At 39.4% G+C, this 11,800-nt stretch overlaps 1 protein-coding gene across 1 annotated transcript in view; it reads left to right on the forward strand.

Moving 5' to 3' along the window:
- Positions 1–11,800, forward strand: part of alcama (activated leukocyte cell adhesion molecule a) — a 359,230-nt gene that overhangs the window by 329,465 nt on the left and 17,965 nt on the right. The window contains exons 7-10 of the mRNA XM_072260226.1: positions 5,188–5,312; positions 6,777–6,906; positions 8,646–8,758; positions 9,258–9,393. Coding sequence (XP_072116327.1) covers positions 5,188–5,312; positions 6,777–6,906; positions 8,646–8,758; positions 9,258–9,393 — 504 coding nt within the window. The remainder of the gene's footprint in view (positions 1–5,187; positions 5,313–6,776; positions 6,907–8,645; positions 8,759–9,257; positions 9,394–11,800) is intronic.

The following is an 11,800-nucleotide window of genomic DNA, read 5'->3' on the forward strand; positions in this document are numbered from 1 at the left end:
GTCCAATATCCTTGCGGGCAGGTTGGCGAGAGTTGTTCAGGAGGATTTAAATTTTTGGCAGAGGGATGGGAACCGAAGTGATAGTGCTGAAGACAAGGTACTGTAGCTGGTTTACAAACAGTGCCAATATGCAGTGAGGGGAGACTGTTGACAGGGCAAAACTGCAGACAATAGAATGAGTTGCAATGTAAAAGGCGGACAAAATTGAACAGGGACAATACAAGATTGAAGATATTATCTTTCAATGTGGACAGTATATGGAATAAGATAGATGAACATATAGCACAGTTACAGATTGCCAGGTATGCAGTTATGGACATCGTTGAATGATAGCTGAAAGAAGATTATAGCTGTGAGTTTAATGTTCAAGGATACACATTGTATTGAAAGATCAGGCAGGAAGGAAGTGGCATTGTCTTTTGTTAAGAAATGAAAACAAATCATTAGAAAGAGGTGACATAGGGTTAGAAAGTGTTGAATCATTGTGGATAGAGCTAAGAAACTGCAAGGGTAAAAAGACCCTGGTGGGAGTTGTATACAAACCCCCAAACAGTAGTGAGAATGTGCTCCACAAATTACAAGAGATAGAAAATGTATGCCAAAAGGGCACTGTTACAATAGTCAAGGGGGATTTCAAGGTGCAGGTAGATTGGGAAAATCAGGTTGGTGCTGGATCCCAGGAGGGGAGATTTCTAGAGTGCCTACAAGATGGCTTTTTAGAGCAGCTCATTGTTGAGCCCACTAGGGGATCAGCTAGTTTGATGGCTCTGGGCCTATATTCACTGGAATTCAGAAGAATTAGGGGTGGCCTCTATCGAATAGTGAAAGGCCTTGATAGAGTAGATACGGAGAGGATGTTTCCTGTGGTGGGGGGTTTTAAAACCAGAGGACACAGCCTCAGAATAGAGGGGTGCACTTTTAGAACAGAGATGAGGAATTTCTTTAGGCAGAGAGTAGCGTATCTGTGGAATTCTTTGCCACAGGTAGCTGTAGAGGCCAAGGCAGAGTTGATAGATTCTTGATTGATCATGGCATGAAGGGATATGGGGGGGGGGGGGGGGGGGAGGTGGGGGGGGTGTGGAAGAAGGCAGGAGATTGGACCTGAGAAGAAAATTGGATCAGCTATGATGAAATGAGCAGACTCGATGGGCCAAATGGCCTAATTCTGTTCCTGTATCTTTTGGTCGTAAGATGGATACCGCCTTATTGAGACATCGCCTTTTGAAGATGTCCTCAATGGTGGGAAAGCTAGTGCTCATGATGGAGCTGGCTGAGTTTAATTTTTTTTTAATAACCATTTTCCTTTTTTCAATTTTTTTCTTTTAGTAATTGCTGAATGTCTCTGAACATGAAATATTATTATTCAATTGTTAATTCATCTTAATTTAAAAGCAATTAAATGTTAATCAAGTGCTGTTTTGCAATCATTGAACAGCAATATTGAAGTTAATATAGCTAATTTACAATCTCCAGTACAGTTATTTTTATCTTGAAGGCACATAGAATAAAATATATGGCAGATAAAATACCTGTTGATCACATACTACTGAGATTACTGGTATGATTAACAATGCTATGATAAGCTGCATAAATGTAGTGGAAACTGTATATCTCTCTCTGTCTTTCTCTCTCTATGCCCATTACAATGTATGTTTGTTCTTTAATATCAGCTTGATATAGTGAACTATACAATAGTGCAGAGAACTGGAGTGGAAGCAATTCAGTCCCATGGAACTGCCTCAGCAGAGAGGTATCTTGACTGAAGCATTGACTAAAAATGAGCCAGGTGATAGGATGGGATGGATAGTTATTGAGGCAGATTGACCAACCCGACTGGCCTTCAGTGCCCATGTTTAGAGGTTCAAAAGCCACAATACATGCAAAATTTTTATAAATTGATTTTTTGTTGTTAACACTGGATCTGATAAATTTATGGAGAAACACTAATCTTTTGCCTGCTACATCACAGCTCCCACCTGTCAGAGATAGAGACCCTGTATGTCTCCATCTTAGTGGTAAGCCTTTTGGAAATTGGAATTTGTTTTGTGAAATTTGAATCTGAAATTGCAGCCTCTTCTCTAATCTACAAATTCTCCATCAAAATGTGGAGATTACCACAAAGAGTATTCTGTGATATAACTTTGGTTGTTCTGTCGGCTTCAAACTGCATGCAGAAATATGTCTTTTGCTGGTAAGGCTTGGTTTTGTGTTCCTTATTTTATCTTGGCTCGAGGAGGATATTTAGATATAAAAGTGTGATTAATTTCATGGTGACATGTCAAATCGCTCACTAGCAGTGTGAGCTATGTCTTGCACAGCGGTATGCCATTTTTGACAATGCAAAATCATCTTCTCAGAGGAATCCTTACTTCTATTTCCTCCTCTACACTTGTGTTTTATACAATTCAATGCCTTTGTCATCCGCAAGCTTAATGTTGATCTATCCCATTTAAATGTTATGAATTGAACAGGACATTAACATTCTTCAGGGAAACTGTAAGCATATCATGCGTATTCACCACGGTGGTTGAATGCAGCCTGATTGCTGTCATCTGCAGTGCTCCACAAGGTGTGTTTTTATGGTTAGCTTGCTGAGACCAGAGCTTGTTGCACACACAATATTTTGGACCCAGCTTGAAATACACATTTGATGAAGTCACTGTGCAAATTGTTTCCCAGTCTTTGAGAGTCACATTTGAGCGATAAAAGAAAAAAACGGCCTGGAAGGTTTAGTTGGCCATCCTTGTTATAAAGGAAGAGGGTCATAAAGGTTTAGCGAGCTATTCTTGAGCATAGGACCTTAGCAGTTGAAGTTTCCACCTTAGGGTGTGGATGTACAACAAACAAAACTTTAGAGAAGTGCAACATCATTGCAGCTGTAGCTCTGTTAAGAGTTGTATTGATTAGTGAGACTGAGGATATAGAAACACTTGAAAACAAGGACCTGGAACAAGATGCAAGAAAAACATCTGTAGTCATCGCCACTCAATGTGTGTGAGTGTATTGGCTACGAACCGACCTTGCTTCTGTAGATATGGTTTTATTGAAGCTAATCAAATGAATTGCATGGAGGTGAGGGCATCTGTTGACTTTCTGTACATGCACAGATTTTATTTCACAATCGTTTCAATAACTAGCTTAAAATCCATGCCCTATAAAATTGTCTGTAATTTTTACTCAAGTCTGTACATCTAGCAAACCTTTCTTACTCCCACAGTTCAAATTTCAATCCTGCGAGGAAGCGGCTGAAAGAACGATCAGTAGAAAGGGCAGTGTGAATAGCTGTTATTCTTCAAATAGGAATGGGTCAAATCAGCCAAAGTTCCTTTTTACTAAGTACAAGTATTTTGGCTTTAGGATTTCGTTCAAGATTGAGGATGGTTTGTTTCTCCAGTTTTGTGGATTGAGTGGTGACTAATGAGGTCAATATACGAACTGTAGGCTCTCCCACAGTTAGGCAGGAGATGTCCAATTGGGATGATAGTGGGTAGTTTATGAAGTGGCACTCTTGGTCCATGTATGCATCGTCCTGTCGCATGGCCACAAAGCTCTCAATATTGTCTTGAATGCTCCTTCTCCACTTTGAAATGTCATGATGGATCAGAGGTTCACAACTGTTAATGGGGCTGTTGAATTTCTCCATGAAAACTTTAAGCAGCTCCTTGATTATTTTCCCTCTTCTCTTTTTGGTAATGTTTTCTCATGACAGAGCTCAAAATAGAACATTCATTTCAGGAGTCCAGGGTCTCTGGTCTGATGCCCTGAATAAGCAGTATTCTAATCATTAAACAGGGTGCTGGGGAAGCTGAAAGGTCTGAAGGTGAAGAAGTCACCCAGGCCAGATGGATTCTACCCCAGGGTTCTGAAAGAGGTGGCTGGGGAGATAGTGGAGGCATTGGTAATGATCTTTCAAGAATCATTCGATCCTGTCATGGTTCCAGAGGACTGGAAATTTTAACAAAGGTGCACACTACTTGAGACTACTTAACAATATAGAATCCCATTGTATTACAGGAAAGACACTAGTATAGATAGAGCATTGGCTAATTGGCAGGCAAAAAGTGGGAATAAAAGGAGCCTTTTCTGGTTGGCTGCTGATGACTAGTGGTGTTCCACAGAAGTCAGTGTGGGACTGCTTTTTTTTACATTATATGTCAATGATTTGGATGATGGGATTGATGGCTTTGTGACCAAGTTTGAAGATGCATCGAAGATGGGTGGAGAGGTGGGTGGAATTGAGGAAGCAGGAAGACTGCAGAAGGAATTAGATGGATTCAGAGAATGGACAGAGAAGGGGCAGATGATATACAGTGTAGGGAAGTGTATGGTCACGCACTTTAGTAGAAGGAACAAAAGTAGAGACTATTTTCTAAATGGGTAGAAAATTCAAAAATTTAAGGTGCAAAAGGACTTGTGCAGGATTCCCTAAAGATTAATTTGCAGGCTGAGTCTGTGGTGAGGAAGGCAAATGCAATGTTACCATTCATTTCAAGAGGACTAGAGTATAAAAGCAAGGATGTAATGCTGAAGTTTTATAAGGGATTGGTGAGACTTCATTTGTAGTATCATGAGCGCCTTATTTAAGAAAAGATGTGCTGATATTGGAGAGATTTCAGAGGAAGTTCACAAGAATGATTCCAGGAATGAAAGGGTTGTGGTATGAGGAATATTTGAAGGCCCTGCTCAGTAACTCACTGGAATTTAGAAGAATGAGGAGGGATCTCACTGAAAGGCCTAGACAGAGTGGATGTGGAGAGGATGTTTCCTATAGTTGGGAGCTTAAGACCAAAGAACTCAGCCTCAGAATAGCGGGACCTCCATTTAGAATGGAGGCAAGGAGAAGTTTATTCAGCCAGTGGGTGGTGAATCTGTGGAATTCTTTGCCACAGTCAGCTGTGGAGTCCAATTCATTGGGGGTATTTAAGGAGAAGGTTGATAATCAGGGTATGAAAAGTTATGGGGGAGAAGACATGAGAATGGGGGTGAGAAAGAAAATGGATCAGCCATGATGAAATGGCAGAGCAGACCCAATGGGCTGAATGGTCTATTTCTGCTTCCTACTCTTATGTTCTAAGGAACAGATTCGGGAAATTAAATGCAGATATTTGTAGTGTTAAATTAACAAAGTATACACAAGATTGTAAGATCTCACGTATCCTATTCCTTTTCACTATTTTTTCTGATTAGACAATACTTCAAAAATTTCTTTACGAGTGTCACCAGCGCAAGATGTCTTGGAGGGAACAACTGTACTACTTTCATGCTCAGGTGATGGCTATCCACAACCAACAAAATTCACCTTCACCAAGAATGTAAGTCAGAATTAATGATTTGATTGTCCTTAACCACATAATTAACATTCTAAACTCCCTTTACTCTTTTGTAAACACCTTTTATCATTTCCTTAGCTATCCCCAGTCACAATATTTGTCATGTAATCCTTAGATGCTCGTAAATTGATTTAGAAACAGAAATCCATCGTAATTAAGTGTCATTGTTTCTCTGGGGGTGGGTGTAGTTAATGACTTTACATTAGTTATGGCAGGCAGTCTGCACAGGGCCAGCGTCACCTAGCAGCATATTATGTACACACCTACATGCATTAGAACTTCATAAACTGTGTTATCCTATTATATACAAATTAAATATTGTTGTTTAAGATTCAGACAGTACTTTTACATATGTTGAATCAGTTATTATGCCTCATTGTTAAAACTGTGTTCAGTAAAGTGTTAATATTATAGTCTGTGCTTTAGTTTCCTGCATGCATTTTGTAATTATACAACTGTGTGATGGGCATGTGACTGAATATCACATTTACTGCAGTCTTTAAAATACAAAAAGTACCTTGTTTTATTTTTGCATTTCCAATGACTTGGCAGTTAGCAGCTTGGACAGTATTTGTAAGGGAGAAGCAGGGTTGAATTTTGAGGTCAAAGACCTTTAATCAGAACTGGGAAAGAAGAAAGTACGTGACAGAGGATGTGAGAGATGGATGAGACAGAGGGAATAATGTTCGGAAGTGATGCTCAGAGGTCAGAGTGGAATGGAGAATTAAAATGATAGGCAACTTTAAGTTCAAGAACTGCGGACTGAACGAAAGTTCTCAGATCATTCACTTAATCTGTGTTTGATTTCTCCAAAGCAGAGGAGACAACATTATGAGCACAATTTGTAAAGCACATTGATTTAGTTCACGGGGTTAACCCTGAGCTTCCATTTGCCTGTCACATTAATTCTCCATCCTACTCCTACTCTGACCTGTCTGTGACTAACCCTAATCGTAATACACCATTTCAACAAGGCCCGATGTAAATTTAAGCAGCGGGGTCTCATCTTATGTCAGGGTGTGCCATAACCTTCACAATATAGTATTCAATAATATCAAGTAGCTTGCTTGTTCTGTTTGTACTAGAAGTGCCCAGTTCTGCTATGTTAAGATGTTAACTTCCTCTCTCCACTGATATTGCCAGATCTTTCGGGAATTTCCAATGTCTCTGATCTGCATTTCACACAGTTTCTATGTCTATATGTTTGTGTCACTCCCTATTTCCTCTCAATTTATCAGCAGCATCTGACCTAAGCATTCATGGCCCCTCATCAGCGATACTATCCATATCTCCACATCGCCCTCTGCAGCTTAAAGCTTGTTTATTTTCTACCTTACCTTTCCTTCCCACAGATGCTGCCAGACTCACTGAGTGTTTCCAGAATATTCTTTTCTTATGTGCAGGCTGAAGATATGTTGAGCAAACATCTACTGTTTAATTTACTAGGGAGAAGAGAAAGCAGTTGACGTGGACATACTTGAGCTGTCAGACGTGACAGAAGGGAATAGTGGTGAATATGCCTGTTCACAACCAGAAAACCCTGACTTGAAGGATGCTCTTAACATCACTGTGCATTGTAAGTATTATTTTAAAACTGAAATATTTGGCTTGTATTAAATTAGAGAACATGTATTGATTTTCAAATTAGAATGATGTTGCCTGTGGCAAGCGAATGTAAGGATTACAGCTATTTCTTATAAAGTGCAGTACTGTCACACAGCTTGTAAAGGAGTTGCCTCAGTAACCAAGATTCAAATGACCTCTGGTGCTGTCCTTGTGGCCTTTGTCCATTCTCGCTCTCTGTGTGACGGCATGGGTTTCCTCCCATGTGGCAGAAATGTGCAGGTTGGCAGGTAAATTGGCCACTATAGTGTGCCCCTACTGTGTAGAATATAGAGGGAATTGATGGGGATGAAATATGATTAGTGTAGAATATGGAGGAAATTGATGGGGATGAAATATGATTAGTGTAGAATATGGAGGAAATTGATGGGGATGAAATATGATTAGTGTAGAATATGGAGGAAATTGATGGGGATGAAATATGATTAGTGTAGAATATGGAGGGAATTGATGGGGTTGAAATATGATTAGTGTAGAATATGGAGGGAATTGATGGGGTTGAAATATGATTAGTGTAGAATATAGAGGGAATTGATGGGGATGAAATATGATTAGTGTAGAATATAGAGGAAATTGATGGGGATGAAATATGATTAGTGTAGAAGAATGCTTGTTGCTCAGCATCGACTCAGTGGGCCAAGTGGACCACTTTCCATACTGTATGACTTGATGAAATATAGCTAGCATCAGTAATGGCCATTAAAATCACATTCACTATGATATTCGGACCAGCTTATGATTTCTAGAAACAAAGCTATATTTGGAACAAAAATAAGTTAACTGAGATTTTGATATTTTGAGTGATTACCTCACATGAAAATAGAGAGTTTCAATACAATTCCTATGTAACAACATTAACAAAAGAAAATGCACATGCAATGCTATCAATGTAGCAAACTGATCCATAGTGCTTCTTAAACAAACAAAATGTGATGCAAACCACATAGGGTGAATATAATGTAATTGCCTAAAAGCTTGGTTAAAGAGACAGGTTTTAAGCATCTTAATGGAGGATAGATGTTCGAGTGCAAATGAGGATTAGCAAGAAATTTAGCCAGGCTTAAGCCCCAAAACAATAATTTTCATTTCCCACATTTATCAGGTAAAAGGTAGTATAATTTTATAGAGTTTATTTATCTGCATAAGAGGGACATTCACATGATTTAAGATTGGCAGAGAGAGAAGAAAGCAGAGAACAATGGGTTTTTATTTTCATTTTCATTCATCTTGATTGAACTGAGTAACTGAGGAAATGCAACGCGTAATGCCGATTTGATATTGCACAAAGTCTGTTCCAGAGATTTAAAGCATAGAATTCCCACTCCACATCCACTCATTGCCGTAAGCATATATGTGTGGATGTTAGGCTATAAAAGTGTTAGACACAATTGTGCTACTTTGCATGGGTGTTCTAGTGACCATTTGTAGAGGTATGCATGTTAGGCAGTGATTAAAGATTCGGCTTTGTAATGAAAAAACATTCAGAGTTCCTGTGTACAGACAATCCCCTTGGCTGATGCCTGTGGATGCTAGCTCTAGCAGAAGGCAAAGTTGGGGGAAAGAAGTACAGAAGCAGTAACAAAACAAAAAAAAATTCTCACAGTTCAAACTTCTGTCTTTTAATCTAGGAAAGGTGGAAGTGTCTACAGAGTTGGTGAAATAATGAATTTAAAAATGTCTTATTAATCACAGATCTGGCTCTGACAATGAGTCCTAGTGAAAGTGTCTCCAGGATGGTCGGAGAGAATATAACGCTGGAGTGTATTGCTTTTTCCTCTGGAACTGTGGATGTTACCCTGATGAAAGTAAGATGTTGACTGTTGCTTCCAACTTGTATAAACTGCTAGAGTAAATGTTCAACAACTTGGTCATCCAATTATTGTTGCCGCCTTTATCCCAGGCCGAGAAATCTTCAAAAATTATTCCTTCTGGTTTTGAGGATACTGAATCTCAGTACTGGTATATGATACATGTCCAACTGGATTTTCTTCATGGTTTAAAATTCCTAAACGTTTGTGCGTGGAGGAGCTGCTTTCCACTTGTCATGCCTAAATCATTCCACCTTGCAGAAAATGGGCCTTGGTGAGAGATTTGGAAATTGTACTGAAAATAGGATTGTGCCAAGAACAATCAGCTCTCTCATGAAATTGAGCTTGGTACAAATATATGCACACAGGCTAATACTAATGTGCTACATGACACCTTAATCCTCCTGGATGTGATTACTTCTTGTAATGTCGTTACTAAATTAAATATATGCGTCTTTCAAAACTCTGTGCTTCTAACGTGCTGTCTGTGTTTCAGAAAAATAAAGCTAATCCGAACCCTTTAGTGATGAAGTCACTACAGTATGCGCACGCTGGTAATTACACTTGCCAAGCCAAAGTGAAGGAAGTGAAGGAAATGAAGAGAGAAAAATCTATAATCATACGTGTGGAAGGTAAAGCAATAGCATGTATGGCATTGTTTGGGGTCAATTAATTCTGCCCATTTATTTCTCCTACTTTTCCTGAAATCAGTAATTCTTTGTTATTTTCAATGTTCTATGCACCACATTGTCGATGTGTAATTGTAACGTAGAGGCCTAGAATTCAGTTATGCACGGCAATGATTTTGAAATCTAAACAATAATTTCATCAAGAATCCATTTAGTAAATACCATCGAAATATTTAGAATCAGAATCAGGTTTAATATCTTCGGCACATGTTGTGAAATTCATTAACTTTGCGACAGCAGTACATTGCAATACATGGTAAATATAGAAGGAAAAAACTGAATTGCATTAAATATATATATATGTCTATTAAAAAGTTAAGTTAAAATAAGTAGTGTGCAAAAACAAAGGACTTTTGTTCCAGTATCTCCCTGAATATGATACGCTGCTATGCATGTCAATAGTGCACAATGGATACTTAACATTGAGAGAAATTGTGTGTCCATGAGACCCTCAAACAGTGCACACAGAATCAGACCAATCTGGAGCATTGATAGCTGAGCAGTTTATCGTTAATAAGTCCAAGGTGTCTTTTTCCTACTAGGCGGGTGGTTTCACCAGCCCTTCTTGACAGCTTCAGGCTTCCCCGATCCTCTATCCAAGTCCCTCCATCAGTCACTGATACTTGCCCCAGATCTCAGTCCAAAAGCCTCATCAATCCTCACTCTGAGCCCCACTCTCATCCTCTGTCTGAACAGCACCAACACTTTTGATCCTCAAACAGTCTCTAATCCCTAATACCTGCACCATCCCTTCACCTACCCAATCACCATGCTGATTCCCATCTTGTAACCTCCCTTTCACTCCTGCTATCATCATCATGTTGGTCCCTTCTCCGCTCCTTACCCTTTAACTCTTTGGTCATTATCGCAATCCTTACTCCTGGCACCCCAAAATCCCCCTGCTCCTTTAGCAAGCTGTCTTGCTAACCCAATCCATTCCCCATGACCTTTCCAAACCAGGTCCAAAACCCTCAAAACACTGCACAACTGATCCTTCCTGAAGATTTACAATGACAGGAGTTGGTGAGTTTCAGTGTGTAAACCCCATAATGCTTCAGGCTTTGGGTTGATAAAATTATCATTACTAAGGGTGGGACTTGTGTTTCTTTAATGTGCCCGTTCAGGTGTGGTACAATTTCTAGCCTTGCAACATTAAACAAGATCATAATGGAACCAAATTATGCTCTAAATTCTAGCAACTAAACAATACTGCCACTTGGATCAGGTAATGTGAAGAACGAAACTTGGTATGTTATTTGTCTATGTGAAACAGTGGAGCAAGAGAGTGCTAAAATCAGAAACAAACTGCAGGTTTTGGAGATCTGAAATAAAAGCAGAAAATCTCAGAGCTACTCAACAGATCAAGCAGCATCTATTCAAGAGAAAAACTGCATTTAATGCTACAGGTTGCCCAATCCCAACAAGCAGAAAAGAGCAGGATATCTGAAATCGGTCCTTTTAATATAGATTCCCAAAAGGCTGCAAACTGCCTTTACAGACGATAAGTTCTGTTCTCCAAACTTTATTGGGCTTCAATAAAACCAAAGACAGATAGATCAGAATGAGATTTTTGATGGAGAATTAAAGTGATGGTCATCTTGAAGCACAAGATCATCCCTGTATTTGGGATATCCCTGTATCCCTGATCATCCAATCTATATTTGGATTCTCCACTGAAGAGGAGATCATGTTGTGAACACTAAATTGCAAGTGATTCATTGTTTGGGCCCCTGGATATGGGTGGGGTGGGCTGAAGATGAAAGCGGTAAAGGGGCAAGTCCTGCAGTTAAATAGAAGAATGTAATAAGATGGAATGAAGGACCAGAGAGAGTCATGGGAGGCAGAATTAGGTTGGAATATTGAAAATGGAAGAGAAGAGTAGATGTGTTTGGTGGTGGCACCTAATTGAAAGTGGCAGAAGTTATGGAGGACGATACATTGAATATAAGCTTTGAAAATAGAAGTGAATTCTTTTTCATTCTGAATGAGAGCAGAGTACCTTAGACTAAGTGAACAAAATGAAATGTGGTCAAGATGCTGCCAGTGAACAATGATTGGAGTCACTGCTGCTGGGTCCCGATGATCTCAGAGATATTATCAGAATTCTGAGATTCATGGATTGGACTGTAGTTCATATTGGCTGCTTTCAGTTCCATGCTTTTTTTTTGTGTTCTCGCCCATTCTTTCTTGTTGCTGATTGATGGCTAGGAGTTGGGTGATCTGTTAGTTTTTGTGTGAGGGAGGGATTGGGGGTGTTTGGGGTTTGCAAGTTTTTGTTTTTTTTCTTTTCGGGTGTGGGGATTGATGTCTTCCTTTCAACTGCTTATATGGTGGTCCATATTCCATGGCT

Source organism: Mobula birostris, chromosome 6, assembly GCF_030028105.1.
Source record: "Mobula birostris isolate sMobBir1 chromosome 6, sMobBir1.hap1, whole genome shotgun sequence".
Classification (NCBI taxonomy): domain Eukaryota; kingdom Metazoa; phylum Chordata; class Chondrichthyes; order Myliobatiformes; family Myliobatidae; genus Mobula; species Mobula birostris.